Source organism: Myxocyprinus asiaticus, chromosome 38 (genome assembly GCF_019703515.2).
Source record: "Myxocyprinus asiaticus isolate MX2 ecotype Aquarium Trade chromosome 38, UBuf_Myxa_2, whole genome shotgun sequence".
Classification (NCBI taxonomy): domain Eukaryota; kingdom Metazoa; phylum Chordata; class Actinopteri; order Cypriniformes; family Catostomidae; genus Myxocyprinus; species Myxocyprinus asiaticus.
The window spans coordinates 9012202-9032235 of NC_059381.1; the positions used below are offsets into that span (position 1 = coordinate 9012202).

At 37.9% G+C, this 20034-nt stretch overlaps 1 protein-coding gene across 5 annotated transcripts in view; it reads left to right on the forward strand.

Annotated features, from left to right (window-relative positions):
• LOC127428758 (protein hinderin-like) overlaps positions 1 to 18947 on the forward strand; it is a 30518-nt gene extending 11571 nt beyond the window's left edge. For 4 of the 5 annotated variants that reach the window (XM_051677349.1, XM_051677350.1, XM_051677348.1 and 1 more), the window contains 6 exons: positions 3454 to 3575; positions 5611 to 6152; positions 6261 to 6365; positions 6453 to 6574; positions 6759 to 6864; positions 17955 to 18947. In XM_051677349.1, coding sequence (XP_051533309.1) covers positions 3454 to 3575; positions 5611 to 6152; positions 6261 to 6365; positions 6453 to 6574; positions 6759 to 6864; positions 17955 to 18162 — 1205 coding nt within the window. In that variant the 3' untranslated portion in view covers positions 18163 to 18947. The remainder of the gene's footprint in view (positions 1 to 3453; positions 3576 to 5610; positions 6153 to 6260; positions 6366 to 6452; positions 6575 to 6758; positions 6865 to 17954) is intronic. The other variant, XM_051677346.1, reaches the window with a different exon arrangement.
• The last annotated feature ends 1087 nt before the right edge of the window (positions 18948 to 20034 follow it).

A 20034-nucleotide genomic window follows, 5' to 3' on the forward strand; every position in this document is an offset into this window, starting at 1 on the left:
GAAAAACTGTGTCCAGGTGTAGCTAGGAGAATTGGTGCTGTTTAGAAGGCAAAGGTGGTCACACCAAATATTGATTTAGCTTTTTTTGTTTTCTGGACTTTGTATGATGTTAATTGATAAATGAAAACTGTTTATGGCATTATATTTGAAGACATAATCACAATGCAAAATGTTTCACAAGTTCCTAAAACTTTTGCAAAGGACTGAATTTTTGCATCTGTCTGCACTTTAAAAAAAATATTTTTCTACATAAACACGCACTAGATGGACGTCTTTGACCGCTGTGCAGTGTCGTGTTTTTAAAGCACCTTGTCAAGTAAAAAGAGCTTAAACTTTTAGTAACATTTCTCTAGACACCTACGTTTTGTTCCATTTGGTGCATTGTGTCTACCTTCTTTTAACACAAGAATATTATCTGTCTGAATGGCCCCTTTGGGTAATAAACTTTAGTATTTGGCAGAAGAATTATTATTGTTATTAATATAAATCATTTATTTCACTGTTACCTCAGTTTTATAAAAACAATAAGCCATTTAGATCTGGGTGTTATATTGTTTCTAACAACACCCATTAACTATGGTAAAATCACATGGCCCTATTGTATTTTTTTGGCTTAATTTTTTGGCTTAAATTTTTTATATTCGTTTACATCTCACATCTTGTTTTCATTAACTGTAGACTATTTTGGAGACTTCCCTTGTTTTTAAATAAGATTTACCACATTGATTTTATGGCTATTGGATTGTGTGGCTGTTGAGCAGGAGGAGGTTTTTAGTACATATTGACATAGTAATGGCAGAAATATGAGGCCTATAAATAATCTCTATAACTTTCAGACTTTCAATCGGATTGATCTGTGTTGCTCTTGAGTTCCTAGGCCTTGAGGTTTTATGACGATCGCTGAGTGGCTGTGCTTTGCGAGGCTGATTATTAAGAAGAAATACCAAAAAAAGTTCTATTGCTGCAGTCAAAAGTTATATTGCTTTTTAGGTTGGAAAATTAGATCTACCAAATGGATTTTTGCAGAGTGTGTGAGAATGAGTAAGCGAGCTTGCGTCATGCTGTCATTAGTCGGTGCACCCGGTCGTGGATGTGGTTCTGCTCCAGATCAGTTGAGTTCTGCCCAGTGCTGTGTGTGTGCCAGCTCTCTCAGTTTCACAGACTGGCATCCTGCCCACCCCTGCGCAGCCAGACCCAGATGGAGGAGTGTGTGAAGCCCTCGCCCTGAAGAAACACTTCCATCTCTTCTCAGCAGTGCTGCTTTCTCTTCTCTCTTCTCTGCCTGTACACTTTTTCAAAAAGTCACAAACATGACTGCAGGTATTGGCTGTTGGGAAACAGCCAGAGAAACTCAAATGTCTAGAACTGCAGTAGAAGTCCAACTGGGCTCCTCTTCTTCTTCATATAAGGACACAGTAGTGCTGTTGTTCTCTATGAAAGAAATTTCTATACCAGTCCTTCCTGGATATTTTCCTGATTTACCTCCACTCAGTCAACAGATTTTTATTTTAAGATGTTTAGATTGTAGCCAGTTGTATGTAATTTGACCAGCTACAGAGGAATTATTTTCATGTATTTGTCCCTTTATCTAACACATGGTCAGAGAGAGAATTGAGAGCATCAAGTTGCCATAGGGCAATCCTGAAGGCGAGGACAGTCAAGAGTATGGCTGTGTTCACTTGCAATAAGTATTGCGTTGTGACGCAAGCGTTTTGCATACCCTCGCAATTATTTTGGGCTTCTTTGCAATATATTTATCCATCTCTTGCGAAAATTAACAATGGTTTAACTTCAGCAACCATATTTTAACCATTATATATGTTGTGAAAACCAAAATTATGGTAATGAAAATCCTTAATCATTCTGCTAAAAAAACAAAGTTACCACAGATTTGCTAAGACCATGGTTAATTTGTGGTACATGTACCATGTTTTTTTAAAACCACAGTTCTTACCAAAACAACAACAACAAAAAACAAACAAACATGGTTTCTACAGTCATGGTTACTGCTGTTTTACTATAGTGAAATATAGAATATTGGTAACTATATTATCTAATATATATTATAGTTAATTATATATATATATATATATATATATATATATATATATATATATATATATATTTGTATATTAGCAACAATTTTATGTGTACATTAATAACAAAAATATATTGCAAAAGTTTATCAGTAGCTAGTTATACGTTGTCATATGAACATTGAATAACAGTGATTCAGTGAGTTCATTCAGTCAAGGATTCATCAGACTGTGCACTTTGTGATGGGGCCCACTATTCCCTCATTAACTTTCGGAATCGGAACCCAGTCAATTTATATTATTGTAATATAATGATGAATAATAATGGTTATTACTACTACATAAATAACAAAAATATATAAACATTTTATTAAAATAACTAATACCTATATTATTATTATTACAGGAGTAGTATTTATCTAATAATTTATTAACTTGTACACGGCATTGCAATGGGATCTGGTTAAACCCTCAAACCTTTATTTTGTCAGGAAAACGACAGGAACTTTTTTTGTGTGAAGTCGTGTTAACGGTAGTCTTTGAATAAGTGCCTCATTCCAAATATGGTGAAATGCTGTCATCTCCTCTTCTGTCCACAAAATCCTGGTGTCGTAGGGTTGTTTTAGATTTGTATAGTAACTTGTAGTGTTACTAGAAGCAGCTGTATGTCAAGTTAAATACCCAAATATATTATTAAAAAGGCCTAGAGCAGTCTTCTTGTTCTAAGGGTAGGATGAAACAGAGCCCCTTAGAGGACAGGTTGAAATAGTTTTGCTGTCTTGCACAATAAGTGTTTCCTGCTCCGCCGCTACTGAATCTCCAGCGCCACGGAAAAGAATTATAGCCAAGTTGTGAGCTTACAGTCTGAATTGAATGTGATGAGATAAAAAGAGTGCGTGCCACGAAATAATGCAAAAACATAATTTTCTGTTGCACTGTGTAGGGCTGAAATCGAAAATAAAATCGAAATGAAGATATGATTTTATGCGAATATTAAATCACAAAGGGCTGTAATTTAATTAAACAGTCTGCACGCGCTGCTTGTGCGCAGCTCTGTTCTGCGCACATGTGAAGCAGTTCTGTGCTTGCTGAACAAATTTCATCTTGTGCACAGAATAAAAGATGTGTTGCGTTCGATTCAGTTTGGTAACGTGCTGAGTGTGTTATATTTACAGCGCTTTATTTGGCCTTGACAAAAGTTACTAGTTGTCTTTGGGCCGCCTCTTTGACTTTCAAGGAGCTTTTTTCTTTTTTTACCTTCTGTATACAGTCTCTTGCCTTCTCAGCATTAGGTTGGCAGCACTACATTGTGGAAAATGGATTATTGTGTCTGGCTTGGAAGGAGAGGGAGTTTTAGTGTAAGTAGGAACAGTGGCAGAGTTATTCAGTGCGTATTAACCCTTGACCAATGGCACAGGCCTGCAGCAGCAGTACAGAGAGTGTCAGGAGCTACTGGGACTCTATCAGCAGTATCTCTCCCAACAGCAAGAGAAACTCAAGTCGATCACTCTGCTCAATCATTCCAGCTCCCACAGCAAGGTGAGTACTGAGAAAGAGCGTGTTTGTGAGTGAGAGAGCGAGAGAGGCCAAAAGTGGCTCAGAGTGAACGTGCCTGTGCAGAATTTGGATCCTTTATTTTCTTCTGATGTTGGAATTTCTGCTGATCTATCATTGTATTGTATGACCATAGCAGGTAAAGATTAAAGTTGGGGCAAAACATATCCTAGATTGTAGGGCATTAATAAATTAATGTGTCACAATTAGTGGTAGACTATTATTATTATGTCCAGGCTGATTAATCAGTTGATATTTGGCCATTTCAAGAGTAAATATTATGCATACATTCCTTTTCATTTCAGCAATTTTAATGTCTTGTTTTCAATCATTAAATGGTATATCATAAATGTATGTAGTACAGATGTGCGTATTTTCAAAATCAACTATTCAGTGAGTCACTAGTCAACTAGTAAGACATAAAGAAGCCCTCTTAGACTGTTTTAGGGTCACATCCACCAGATGGATAGGTGTTTCTTAGGGGGCGTTCATACAGGACACATTTTTCATTCAAAAACAGCTGGAAAAGCACAGCAAAATGGAACCAAACGTTATTTATTTATTCTTTTTATTTTTTTATTTTATCCCCTTATCTCCCCATTTTGGAATACCCAATTCCCACTACTTACTAGGTCCTCGTGGTGGCGCGGTTACTCATCTCAATCCAGGTGGTGGAGGACAAGTCTCAGTTGCCTCCGCATCTGAGACAGTCAGTTCGCGTATCTTATCACATGGCTCGCTGTGCATGACACCGCGGAGACTCACAGCATGTGGAGGCCCATGCTATTCTCCGCGATCCACGCACAATTTACCAATGCGCCCCATTGAGTGCGAGGACCACTAATCGCAACCACGAGGAGGTTACCCCATGTGACTCTACCCTTCCTAGCAACCGGGCCAATTTGGTTGCTTAGGAGACCTGGCTGGAGTCACGCTGGATTCGAACTCTTGACTCCAGGGGTGGTAGTCAACGTCAATACTTGCTGAGCTACCCAGGCTCCACAATTAAACTCGTTATTAATAGTTTAACTGTTTAAACTTGACATGCCATCTCAAAAACGCAGTACTCATGATGCAAGCTGAATGCCTGAATGCCAGAGTGGAACACTCCATTAGGGATGTATGGACGTTAAGTGCAACCTTCTATAGAGTAAATGACAGATATTCAACAAATAATAGTCTAAATGTAACCTTTTATTGCAAAAAGCATCATAGTCCTCATAAAATGGAAAGTTATGGATTATATATGATAACGGGAACATGTCTCACAGCAGGTGATTTGAAGTCCGTCAGTAATTGTCTTAAAATGGATTATTGTGAATTTGTTACAAAAGTGGTATTTTGATGGCTGTATCGGCAGTGCTTTGAAGTAAATAAATTTAGAGACACAACTTTTCAGAGTGCAGTGTTAGCATGCTGACGCTTTAGCAGCATGCTGAAACCCTCTCTAGGATGTTGCCACTCTAAATTCATCCCCATTAAAAGCTAAATATATTAAAGCAAAAGCAAAATAAGTAAAAAAAAAATCAAGATAAAATCACAAGTCGACTTCACTAATGAACTAGTCTATTATTGGATGACTAGTTAACCATCCTGACTCATCCCTAACATATAAAATTATATCAGCCACTCTTGTAATATCAGACATTGAAAAACCCATATGTTTTTTTATTTCAAGCATATACAGTGCACCCTGTTCACCCTCCTCCTTAAGCTGGTGAATGGGAAATTAGCTTGTCCTCTCTGGAACCTTGGCTGTGAGTAATGTATGTTTACATGCTCCGTGACCTCCTCTTGAATTAGTCAGCGGGCCACTTCTGTCCCCTCAGAGGCGGATGATTGTCCTTTGTCCTGAATGTTTATCTCTTCGGTGATTGACCTTGGGTTGTTGCGTCCTCTTGGGGAAAGCCCACAGTCTCCCTTGAGCAAAATATGCTTTTGTGGCTACCTCTGTGCCACATAATTAAAGGTCAAAGGTGACATGTAGACAAACTCTCTCTACCTCTGCCCCGTCCAACAGATTCCCAACAGCGAGGGGGCACCTAGGAGGTCTTGGTGTGGGGAAGGGAGAGGAACGGCTTTAGATGGATCTTACTTGGACCTCCCTTCATCAGGAAGTAAAGATGGATCAGTGGAATGCAGTCATTCTTTCTCAACAGGACCTTATAGTGCACCCTCCAGCAGCATCGAGCAGAATTGCAAAGTTCACAACAGACAGAATCATGAGTATTCTGAAGGTGGACGTACTGATCCCAGATATATCAGATTCTTTAACGGGGAACCCTCCACATGCGATGCCCTGAGGGTACGTGGCGCTTCTGAATCCAGATGCTCTCATCAGTGCCACGGAATGGAGAATGGCATTGTGCGTGGTGCCATTCATACCAAACTAGCACCCCTTCTTGGTAGTGAGAACTGGGAGGAGAAACGCCAGTGTCTACTTCTGCAGAAGAAACAGCTAGAGGTGGAAAGAGAGAGAATTCAAGCTCGGTTGGCTCAACAGGAAGAGAAACTTTTACTCCAGAACCAACAGCTCCAACAATCTTACTTTCACTACAGCAAGTATGAGCCCAGCACCAGCCATTTGTTTAACTGATATCAGCATTAGTGAAAGTTTCTTTATAATGTATGGTTTGATTAATGTGTTTTCAACTTCTCACACTGTTAAAGGCTTCAACAAGCCACAACAGCAGATTTTGAGAGACCTCTAAATGGAACCAGCAGTTTTAATGAGGGTCCACTGTCCAGTTGTGTAATGGACCAGGTAACACACAGGTAAAGCTTGTCTTCAAAATTGAATGCATTCTTAAAGGAATAAGCTCAACAAATAAACCATCTTCTATATCTTTTTCTCTTATTCAGCAGTGAAATAAGAGAGGGGGAAACACAAACTCTGCAGGGAAGTGTCCGACAGCCGTTAAGTAACGTACAGTCGCAGGAACACGCAACAAATATTGAGCAGTCTGCAGCCAAGCTTTCACATGGTGTGTTTGGAAGTATGGGATTGAAAATATACATATACTGTATATACAGTACATATACAGTGCATATTATATATACAGTATATAAAGTATGAGGAATAAGTGAGTCCTTTCTGCATCGTTTTACCCCCTTAATTGGAAATTTGCCTTACATACATTCAAGTATGCTTTTATTTCCTTTCAACAGAGATTACCATTACCAGGAAGGATATGGCCACCTCTCCTGTGGTTCCTCAAAGCTTCCGGACATCTGCTCTTCCCATTGGCCTGCTCAGCACCCCACAGGCCTCCAGGTGAGTTAAGCTGTCCCTCAAGGTTTTTCTTTGGTTCTCCTGTGTTTTCCCCTGACTTGGATACATAGAAAAAAATATATATACATATAAAAAAAGCACTTATTTATACATGTATTAAACATATAAAACATTTATGAACATGTATACAGTATATCTATCCGTCCAACCAACCATATAATATAATAAACATCTTGCATTTGAGTTAGTTTATTAACCCGTTAATAAAGCATTTCAGTCAACCGGTGTTCAGCCTCCAACATGACTGGATTATTTGAAAAAAATCTTTCTAGCTTTATCTTGTTTTAAAAACATTCTTAGTGCATTGTTTATACAGTATCTTACAGTTTTATTGTTTTCTCATCACATTGTCATCACATTAAATAAAATTCTTTAATTACTGTCATGATGCATCTTTTCCGTGTTGTCTGTGTCACGTTCCTCCTTCAACGAACATTTTCTGTATTACATGAGGAAAATATTTAATTTTGGCACTTTATATACCATTTGGTCACTCAACAACCACTCTGATTCAGTAGAGTGGCAGCTTTTCCAATTGAAAGAACGAAAAAAAAAAAACAGTCCTTCAGCTCGAGAGAAGCCGCTCTCAGGAAACTCAATATAAGGACTCATACAAGTAAATATAATTTAACAACTTTGATTCTAGAGAGAGTGAAAATAGGGAAATTACAACAATTTTGGCTCAGCAGCACAGCCTGTGTATTAATTGTGTTTTTGGACTAGGAACCTCTGTGATAGAGCTTTTTAATGCAAGAGTGTGAAAGAAGAAAGGGGTGGGGGTCAGTGATGTATGGGGAAGCTGTATGGGGAAAAAAGAGGATGCGGGTCTAGGCTGAATGCTGCGTGAGCCCTGTTTGATGAGTTAAATGAAGATTTTTGCCGGCCAGCACAGAGGCTGACAGGAGCCAAGCTGAGTCCCATTAGCTGGCGTAGCAGGGCCCAGCAGCAGGTGTAATTGAACCGAGTCTTCCAGCCTGGGCCAAGAATGCACCACCTCCCTCAGCTTAATGAGAAAGAGAGAGGATGAGAATGAATCACTGACCGCTAGCGCGAGACACACTCTGGGATAGGGAAGGTAATTCATTACCATTTTCTTTTAACGCGGAAAGGTAATTAATGTGACAGCATGTCTTTGTTTCCCCTCCCCCAACCCCCAATGCGAGAGCAAAAGCATGTCTCGTTTAGGATGCCATCTCTGAAAAATGCAGATTATTTGTAACTCGTTTGTAAGGCATATTTCTTTTTTTCTTTTTTTTTTTTTTTTTTTTTGGCAAAAATTTATTGACTTCAAAAGTAATTGCCTTTTTTCTCTCTCCGTTATACATCATGGTGAATATTTTGCATCAATATGTTCCTTTTTGTCTCAGACGTTTTATTACCGAGTCAGAACTTTACAGGAACTGGGAAAAATTATGTTGCTGTGTGTGCATCCATGATATTTGTGGGAGGCATACAAAGAGAATGTCTGAACTGACAGAGAAGTGAATACTCCTGTATACTTAATATGTAACAGGGAACTTGAGAAGGGCCAAATGTGAACTTAGACCGGGACAAGGATGTGTCTCTTAATGAACAGTCAGACTGTTGAATTTCAAGTGGCTGTTTCATATTCAAATCCATCTTTAACTTTGACTTTAAGCAACTTTGAAGCATCTAGTCAAAGATATGGGACTAAATAGGCACTGAAATTTCAACTTAAACTTGAAATTTCTGTTCGTTAACATTTACATTAGGTATCAATATATTTTTTTAATCCTTTTAATAATCTTGGTGAATGTTAATTTATAAATATACAATTGTTTATTTTTGTTCATGTTATTTCATAATGCATTAGCTAATGTTACCATACACAACTTTTCACATTAAATATGTATTAGTATATGTTAAAATTAACATTAACCTAGAATAATAAGTGCTGTAAAATATTTTTAATTGTTAGAATGTTACTGAATGTAGTTAAGTAATGTTAACAAATACAACCTTATTGGTGTTACATTTCTACATACGATCATACAGGTGCCTTTTTAAATCTCAACATGGTCAATAGAGTATCATGGGAATCCTCCCTTGCACACTAAAACCAAACAAGAGCATGAACTCTAACTAGATGGTCTTTCTTACATTTAACAAGCACCATGGAAATGTAATGTATGGATGATAAATATTTTAATGTAGCCCACTGTCTTTGGGCTACATTACAAACGGGTGCCTTTGCATTATTCAAAACCAAATCTGATTAAAGGAAGTCATTGAAGTGTGTCATTTCATGGGTTTTGTTTTTTTTGCAAAGCCAGAGGTTTGCTTACCGCCAGGCTGGCTGCCAGACCACTTCAGGTCTCACCCTAGAGTTTGATGCCGGAGGGACCAGGAGAACTACCTGATATCTCCCCAAGCTGAATCAATACATAACACTGTCTACACAGGACACGAGCTATTGCACGTAGCGCCGCAACGGCTTCAGGCTGTCTGCACTGGACGGGGCAAAACAAACATTCTAAACTGTTTATTTGTCTTTTTGGAAGAAGTAGCGCTAGCGCGTGCAAAACTAAATGTCCGTTTACTTTCGGCGTGGCGCGCCTGGTGTAGACAGGGTGTAGATGCTTCATTATTTTATATAAATAAGATATCATTGAAAATCATTTTGTTTTTTTCTCCCCAATTTGGAATGCCCAATTCTCAATGCGCTCTAAGCCCTCATGGTGGCATAGTGACTCGCCTCAATCCGGGTGGCAGAGGACGAATCTCAGTTGCCTCCGCGTCTGAGACGTCAACCCGTGCATCTTATCACGTGGCTTGTTGAGCGCGTTACCGTGGAGACATAGCGCACGTGGAGGCTTCACGCCATCCACTGCGGCATCCACGCACAACTCGCCAGGTGCCCCACCGAGAGCGAACCACACATTATGGCGACCACGAAGAGGTTACCCCATGTGACTCTACCCTCCCTAGCAACCGGGCCAATTTGGTTGCTTAGGAGACCTGGCTGGAGTCACACAGCACGCCCTGGGATTCGAACTCGCGAACTCCAGGGGTGGTAGTCAGCGTCTTTACTCGCTGAGCTACCCAGGCCCCCATTGAAAATCATTATTGACATCTTTTCTTAACACTAGAGATCATAACACTTCACTCAACATGATCCGGATAGTTTTCGTTGACCGGAAGCTTGTGAAACCAAGCGCTGATTTGTCTTCAATGAATTTGTGGTGGTGTTTTCTAAGGCAAGCATCACTATTATTATTGGCCATACTTAGGGTTAGGTTTTTCATTGTTTTACAGAACAAAAACAAGAAGTTGTTGAGCTTTTATCTTGCCTTCTTTTGTCACAGTTACAGTCAGTCTACTATCCTGAGCAAGATCAACTCAAACTAGTTTTTTAGATTTTTATTTTTTTTGGAAGAAAACGTGAGGAGTACCCTTTCAAAACTCACTGTCACAATGCTAGTGTGGTCTGGATGGTTGCTATGGCATTGCTAGGTGGTTGCTAGAAGAGGTCGAATAATATTGGATACATTTTGCCAGTGATGTTTTTAATTATGATTCTTCAGATTTGATGTTAGAGAAGATGTTTGTGCTGACTGCTGATGGGCGTTTCCCATATACTCTCATTTTTCTTTGCATGCCCTCGCTTTAATTTAGATCACTTCATTATCTAATCAAAATAACAAAATATGCATTAAAGTGAGGATAAAAATACGGATTGATATTGACAATTATAAGAGACACAGAAACAGAAAATCCTCACGAAGAGTCATTGATTGCTGATTGTTGCTAGGGTGTTTTAGGTGGTTTGCTAGGTGGATGCTTACTGGCCCAAGTCAAAAGAGCCCACCTCCAATTGTCTCTGTAATATTCTGGTCCAAGACCCTTAACCCTCAGCCCTTAGAGTTTTCAAAACTCTAACCCAATGTATTAAACGTTAGCATGTAACCTGTCCCACACTGTACTGAGATTAATGATACTTCAAATTGTATGGCTTGTTCAGGAGAGGTGTGTAACAATTGTACTAAGCAGTTGGACTTGGCTTGGTGGATGATTAAACTGGCCAACAATTCCATGGACTTACATTGAAGGAGCGACCAGAGCCAGTGAACTCTTTTGATTTGGACCAGAAAGCACATATTCCTTTGCAACCACCCAGAACACATACATAGCAACATGTTAAAAACTACCCGCCCTCAACACCTTAGAATTGTGGTGGTGAGTTCTGCATTGGGCAAGCACTAATCAAGTTTTCTTCAGAAAATGAAAATGTCTAATTTAAGTTAATCTCACTCTGGAGAATTGACTTTAGGTGTCACAAAAGAGAAAAGCAGATGAATTATGCAGTCAGACTGATAAAACTCCTCAACCTCTTAGTTTTGTTCCGCAAGAGTCGTCAAAACAATGCACTTGTCAAACCTGGTCCTTTTTTAAATTTTATTTCCCTCCACCTTTTAAATGAACCTGTGCAGACTTGGACCATCTTCTGTAAACTCTCCACTTTAAAAAGGGAATAAAAAAAATTAAAAAAAGGTTTTTTGATAGAACCTGAGGGAGAAATGTCAGTGCTCCTGCCTTCAGCCTATGCCTCATCTCAGCTCACTATTGATTGGGAGAAAATTGACATGCGGTTTAGTTCGGTATTTGCTGTTTAGGATTTTTATATTACTGTTTGGGCTACAAATGAAAAGGCCACTCAAGCGTGACGGACATTTTTAATGAGAACAGTAAAATAACTTGAGTCTGTGGGAGTGGAAACTGATAAACCGTCTATTGTATGGCTTTATTAAAGTAGAACCGGAATCTTCAATGTGTCTTCCACCCTCTCTCTCTCTGTCTCTTTCTCTCTCAGATGTGAATAGGAGCTTTTTGTTTTTCTGACTTCTTGGCCTCTGTCCCCAACCTCTAGCTGATTTGGTGAATGAACAGATAGCGTTGAGGTTTGGGATTTTCAACCCTCCCCTTAAGTGATATTAATGTCTCATGGTCACTTGCCAGTGAACCTTTTGAAAAGCAATGAAAGCATTTCGGTAAATATGACTGCCGAACACATTAGCATTCTCTCCGGCAGTTTCCTCCTACCAACGCCCTAACATTTCCCTCCTCCCTCCCAAACTACACCTACCCCATCCCTTGTTATAGATTGTAACCGGCGGTAAGAGATGCATTATTCATATCGCCAGTGTTGTCCATTGATGGATGGTTGTTTGAGAGGCCTGTCCGTTAAATAAATCAACAAATAAAAATGCTAATTCTCACATTTCAAGAGGGAGCTTTGCCAAAGTCCCACCCCATCAGCTATCCACCCTCAGTGTAAGCTCACTCTCTTTCTTTTATCTTTTCCCTCTAATGCAGATGCACGGAAGAATCATTGGATGGCTATTGATTGTCATTCGCTGTTATAAGGAAATGAGATTCCCAGATTTGGACATCATTACTATCATTGGTATAGGACAAATATCAGTTAAACCTAGATTCAAGTTTCAGGCTTAAAAGCAAAACATTAAGCAGCCTGATCTGTTATGATGTCATAAAATATTGTAAACTTTCTTTATTGTAGGTATATAAAGTTACATACTGACATTCAGAGAAGACAAAAAGTCTGTCTTGTGATTTGCCATGTAATCACTAGTAAACAATACATACCTGACAGAGCAAAGAGAATTGCAGTTTGCATGGCAGTTATGATGTCATAATTCATGTAACAAAATATTTATCATATAGTAATTGTATATTATACAACGGATAGTTCTGACACGTAAGTTCTGAATAAGTTGCATTTGATGAAATTAAAAAAAATGTTGCTACTTTATGAAAGCAGAAAAGCCACTTGAGACCATCCGTTACAGTGAGATTTACATGTAAGGGGTGTTCTTAGGCACAAGTTAACAATGCGACAGTTAATGGTGCAAAAACAGCATAAGGGGCTGTTCATATAAAACACGTTTTTGCATTCTTCTGCGCTGTTTTTCAATAGTATCTATGAAAACGTACTAGATTAAAAATTTTTTACCATGGAGCCGCATCTCACTGTTTTTCAACTTGCAGAGTTTTATATGCTGTATCAAGTGAAAAGAACTTCTCAATTCACATGCGTTCCATTTCATTCATTGCACTTTTTTTAGAACAAGAATGCTAGTATGTAAACATTACAGCTGAAATTTATAATTTCTGTGCTTCTACCATTACTAAGTGGAATTGCAAAAATGATTGCTGTTTTCAAATTGGTTTCGCAAACAATTCCCTGGTCTACCACTGGTCAGAAAACAGATAGTCCCTCCTCAAACTGACGCCATTGGTTGAACCAATGTTGCAGTGTCGGGCTGTTTGGAATTTTGAGAAAACATTTTCAGTACCTTAATTAAAGTATAAACTTGGTTCCTTTAATGTCCTCTTTATTTTTTAATGTTATTTATTTATTTATTTGTTTGGATTTTGCCCTCCTCTTTTCTTGCTTAACATGTTCTTCCTCCTCCTTTGTTCCATTTAATGTTATTCCCTCAGTTAACTTGTTTAATGTTCACGAGGATGCCCATGCATCGGAGGCTTATTTGTTTGCATTGATTCATTCACATTTCTTCAGAGAGAATTACAATACATGGGCTACCCCATATTTTCTATTTATAAACAGGATTATCTAAAGTGAAATCATTAATTTATATGTAGCCTATATCATTGTATTATATGTTATATTCTCCTGCCAATAAAAACTAAAGCAGAATAGTTATTAAATGAAATATTGTAAAATATTTGAATAAAAATCACAATTTTCCATTACATGAATTAGGCTGGAAGTTAGTATTATATCCACATTATTTGCATAGTATTTACTACCGACTAGACGGGTCAGTTATATAATGGGTTAACGCCACCATTAACTAAATGCATTGTTTTGTTTTGTATTTCAGTGGGGCTAACAAATGAAATTAAGAATGTATTTTAGTTTGGATTTTCTGGAAGATGGTACAACTAACCAATATCTATGAAGCAACGGTTTACATTTATTGAAAAAGGCTGACATTCAAGGATTTTCTTATATATGCCAATGGTAAATTCATTAAAAAAAGAAGCGATAACTTTAATGCTGTCATTAATTTTGCATTGTTAGATCTCCTTCTACACATCAAAATGTTAAAAATACAAAAAAAACATAACTCACTTTATTCACACTAAACTATAGTGTAAAAGGTGTCCCTTTGCACCACCTGGCAGTGATTTTGTGAATGATTCTCACGTGTGAAAATTGGCATGCAGCGGTATAATGCAATGGTACTGTGCGCGGCATTGAGGATAATTTTGGTTGACTGTAAACTGAAATAGGAGAAAATATTTTAACATTGGAAAAAATAACACACTTCACCTTTAAATGTGCATTTATGCTATAGCGGTTATGCAACTGGGTTCATGATTGAGAAAAATCTACATGTATAATGTTGTTATTGCTGTCCGGGGTTGCTTACAAAAGTAAGAGGGTGGCCACTGCAAGAAGAGGAGCAGGCAGCTTTGTCTTGTCATGTCAGCAGGCAGAAAAGTTCTCCAAAAGCATTCCTTCGGAATAAGCTAGTGTTTAAAATAGCTTAAAATGGCATGGAGAGGACGTACATTGTTGAAGATGGATTTTAATTTTAACTTGCTCCTCAATTCTGCCACTGTTTCCAGAGTCCAAGTTGAGACTTGTAAGTGTGGTTAACAGACTGCTGTAGGTCCAGGTGGCCTGTCTGAGGACCAGCCTCTCAAAGGTCTTCATGATATGTGAAGTGAGTTCAACTGGTCTGTAGTCCTTTTGGGAAGTGGTGTCGCCCAAGCTTTGGCACTAGAACAATACAGGATGTCTTCCAGAGCTAGGGCACCTTCATCAGTTTCAGCGAGAGGGAGAACAGGTGCTCAGGAACCCCACAGAGCTGGCTGTGTGAACATGTGTTCAACACCCTGGGGATCAATCCCTCAGCCTCCCAACACAGCGTTACCTGTGCAGAGATTCACCGGTTCGCTCTATCCTTGCCTGGTCAACAGAGATTTTGAAGGAGTAGGAGGAAGAGACGGTTTTCGGGTTTTCCTCTGCTCTAAAATATCTCGTTAGCTAGATACTGCTTTTGCTTCTGATACCCAAATACAACCGATCTTAGTGTCTCAATAGTTGACATTTATTTTAACTTGACAAGCTATCTAAAAAATTAGACGCTCCTGCGGGAGACGCAAAAATAAAATAAATAAAAATCGCGGCGCAGCGGCCTCTGTCTAACGCATGTGTGTACATAGAAAAACTATTTAAAAAACAGAGTAGACAGATGAAAAACACAGTCATGTGAATGGCCCCTAAACTTTTGATTGTATAAGAGAGGTTCTTTTAGGGCAAACTAAATACTTTTTTAAATTCTATATCCAGTAATCACAAATGCTTGAAATTTAATGGAAATGTCAAAAAAGGTTGGAAACTCTGATAGGAACTTTTGGATAGGAATAAAATATAACTTCATATAATTTTAGCTGATTTTAAAGGAGTAGTTCAACCACAAACAAATTCTACACTCTACTGCTTCTGATTCCCCAGCATCACAACGAAAGAAGTAATTGTTCCAGAGTTGTGAGCTAGCAGTTTGAATTTGAAGTGATGAGATTAAAAGAGTGAGAACCACAAAATAACACCTAATACAACGCGTGTTTCGATTTACGTTGTGTTCACCCGCTGCACTCAAAAGCAAAAATGAAGTCTGTGTCTTGCATAGTCTGATTCAAAACAAATGACTTTTATGAGCCGGTTCTTTGAATGATTAACTCCAAACGACTCATCAAATAACAAGTTGTTTTTTTTAATCAGTTTGACGAATCATTCACTGAATGAACTAACTGAATCAGAGCGGTTACTGAATTAACATCTGACTGACATTCTGAACCGTAACACAAGTCAGTCATGTCTGACTTGAAATGAAGCAAGAACTGTTTTGTTAAACATACACTGGCGACCAAAAGTTTGGAATAATGTACAGATTTTGCTCTTATGGAAAGAAATTGGTACTTTAATTCACCAAAGTGGCATTCAACTGATCAATGTATAGTCAGGACATTAATAACGTGAAACATTACTATTGCAATTTAAAATGTTTTTTCAACATAAACATTTCTAAGAAATTAACTACTTCAAAGAGTTCCCATCAAAAAATCTTCCACGTGTAGCAATGACAGCTTTGCAGATCCTTGGCATTCTAGCTGTCAGTTTGTCCAGATACTCAGGTGACATTTCACCCCATGCTTCCTGTAGCACTTGCCATAGATGTGGCTGTCTTGTCGGGCACTTCTCACGCACCTTACAGTCTAGCTGATCCCACAAAAGCTCAATGGGGTTAAGATCCATAACACTTTTCCAATTATCTGTTGTCCAATATCTGTGTTTCTTTGACCACTCTAACATTTTAATTTTGTTTTTCTGTTTAAAAGTGGCTTTTTCTTTGCAATTCTTCCCATAAGGCCTGCAGCCCTGAGTCTTCTCTTTACTGTTGTACATGAAACTGGTGTTGAGCAGGTAAAATTCAATGAAGCTGTCAGCTGAGGACATGTGAGGTGTCTATTTCTCAAACTAGAGACTCTGTATGAAATCTTCTACCTTTATATGAAATTTTCAGCTTTTTGGCAATTTCAAGCATTGTATAGCCTTCATTCCTCAAAACAATGATTGACTGATGAGTTTCTAGAGAAAGCTGTTTCTTTTTTGCCATTTTTGACCTAATATTGACCTTAAGACATGCCAGTCTATTGCATACTGTGGCAACTCAAAAACAAACACAAAGACAATGTTAAGCTTCATTAATGAACCAAATAGCTTTCAACTGTGTTTGATATAATGGCAAGTGATTTTCTAGTACCAAATTAGCAATTTAGCATGATTACTCAAGGATAAGGTGTTGGGAGTGATGGCTGCTGGAAATGGGGCCTGTCAAGATTTGATCAAAAATGACTTTTTTCAAATAGTGATGGTGCTGTTTTTTATATCAGTAATGTCCTGACTATACTTTGTGATCAGTTGAATGCCACTTTGGTGAATTAAAGTACCAATTTCCTTCCAAAACAGCAAAATCTGTACATTATTCCAAACTTTTGGCCGCCAGTGTAAATCATTCATAACAATGAATTCAAATGGCAATGTGTAGTTAAAATACACATTTGCAACAGTTTTTTTGTAATAATATTTTAATTTTATTAAAAACTTTAAACAAAAATATTCCCTCACTGCAAAAGCAGAATTCTGTAGGAAACACTGCTTAGAAGGCAGTAGATACCTTACATAGGCAAAGCTAATGTTTTATCCAAGAAGCATGCAAGTTATAACATTTGAAGTTCTGACAACCTTTGATTTCTTTTTACAGTACTGTGAATATTTTTTAATGTGTAATAGATGAATACTTATTTAGAGTGCAGAACCTTTTTTGTCTGACATGCAGGAAATAGAGGACGGTATATATCATGTCGCTTTCCCATTGGTGTCGTGTATAATCATGCCCATTGTGACCATGCAGCAAATATTTCTTCTTTCATATGTCACAGGCACTCAATGGATGACACAGTTTTCTGCTTCACAATAAGCTCAGATCCTTGAGAGAAAAAAACAAACAGACATCTGTACCAATACCCACTCTTTCCCTCTGCTGCATGGATGTAAATCAGTGTTGTTTAGAATGAGGAGTGAATTATGTGTTACATCAGTGGAGTGTGTTTTAAATCTGAAATGTGCTCGTCTCTACTCCATGAATAATTTAATAAGGGGTTAAATCGGTATTAGCTTAATCTTTTCACTTAACCTTTTTATTTTTTTATATCTCTTTACTCAGCTCCCTCATTTTTTTCAAACTATGGAAACCATTACTCACATATTCTTTATATGTACCCTAAGGCCACATGTTTCAAAGCCCGTGAAGTCTTTTGTCTAGTCAGATGCAACAATGTAGTTTGTGTTGGGTGATGTGAGGTTGGAGTTGTTTATCTGAAGCATTCCGAACGCTATGTAAATTAGCGCAAGTTTTGTATCCCACTCATCATTTGCCAGTCGGCAATCGGGATGACATTTCTGCCGAGTCATAATGGTGTTTGTCTCATATTAGGTTGGACGACTCCTTAATTGAGCTGTTGGACATTTTCAGCCCAGCCTCCAACCCTGAGAGGTACCTAATCAACCCACTGTACCGGAAGAGTTTTGTCACCCCTACGCCCACTCGGAGGACCTTTCTGTCCCCTCCGGGCCACAGCCGGCCCTCAAAACATGACCTGGAGGAGAATCAGATTCTAGAAGACATCTTTTTCATCTGTTGAAGGGTTACTACAGTGACTTTGATTTGGTTAAATGTTGGATTGGAAGAAGTGATTGAATAGTTATTCATGTACTCTTAATACCTCTATCACTTGATGGTCTTAAACTTACACAGCCTTTTTTTATAGTCGTAGTGTCAAACTTATGCCGGTCTTAATTTTGAATGCTTTTGTAATATTGACATGTTCAAGTTTTTATTAATAAGATTCATAGAATTCCACTGGCTTTTCAAGAAACTGACCTGGGAGCTTTTTAAGAATTTCCCAAGAACAGTTGCTGTGGTCTGTAGTGAGTAATGCAATTGTCATCTCTGATGAAATGAGAAATTCTCATATCTCTTTTGAAAATGAACAGTGTTCCTAAAGTTTGAAAATGCAAATATTTAGCATTTTTCTTACTTAATACAAACATTTGCAATACAAATCATATCGTCAGCATAACAATTTGGTTGCAAAGTTGAATTCAACAGTTTGAATTTCAGAATTTCTTTGTATTTAGGATTGTCTTTTGCTTTAATGACAAAATGCACTCAAGGAAATAAGGAAAACAAGGAAATTTGGATTAATGCCCAAGAAATATTGCAGAATCTTATATATTTCTCAAGACTTTTTAATCCTTAAACTTTTTTTTTATTTCCAGGTTTAAATGAGAAATCCCAGATAGTCTCAGACTTTTGGACCCCATTATAGCAGTGACTACTCAATAAGGGGAATGTGCATTGGCATTTTCTAATGAATTCAGAATATTCTAAAAAAAATAAAAAATAAATAATCATTGCATTTTCTGTATTTGAGCAAATTAATTATTCCTTTCCACAGAAGCATTGCAATCAAACTCACTTTTAGGAATTTCCACACTCCATACAATGCAACTGAATGATGGCCAAAAAATTTTTAAATCTCCAGAAATTGAGGGTCGGGTTGGGGCTGGGGGTGGTAGTGGGTGTTAAAAGTTGATTCTGTGTTTGAATAAAAATGTTAATCATAAAAATAAAAAAAATCTCCAAAAATCACACAAGTCGGCATAAAAGTAAGACTCCAGTGGTTAAGTCCATACAGTATATTAAGAAACAGATGAATATTTAAGTCCTTTTTTACCATGAATCTTCAGTTTTACTTTAACATTATTCTTAATTAGTTTTTTGGCAATTTGCATTGTTCATGCATATCTCCACCTATAGGTCGGGGCTGGTTAAAGGTGGAGATTTATAGTGAAAAAGGACTTAAATATTGATCTGTTTCTCAGCCACACCTGTCATATTGCTTTAGAATATATGGATGTAACCACTGAAGTCTTATAGATTATTTTTACTTTTAGTAGCCTTTATGTGATTTTAGAAGATTCAAAGTTTTGGTCACCATTCACTTGCATTGTAAGAACCTACAGAGCTGAGATATTCTTCAAAAATTGCTTGTTCTCTGCAGAATAAAGTCAGTCATACACATCTGGGATGGCATGTGGGTGAGTAAATGATGAGAGAATTTTTGGGTGAACTATCCCTTTAAGACTAGATATGGGAGCATCAGGATAAGCAATGGCATTCATCCAAACATAGCTCCAGGACTACTGGTCTAATTTGATCTGAAGTGTTGCAAAGAAAGTTTCAGAGAGGCTCCTGTGTGTATGTGTGTGAACACCCTCCGCCTTTTAAGGTGGTTTCAGAATACATCAGTCGTGCCACAAATCCATAAAAGCGAGAAATGAGATGAAAACAACAACTTGTAAAAAGTCTTGTATAGTGATACAGCAGGAAATGTGACAAGCATAACGCCGCTTTATTCTACACTGTGCTTTATTACTGGGCTTAAGCAGAAACGCGTCATTCAGAAAAATTACAAAAGAGAGTCTAGGGACCTGGAGTCGAGGAGAAATGG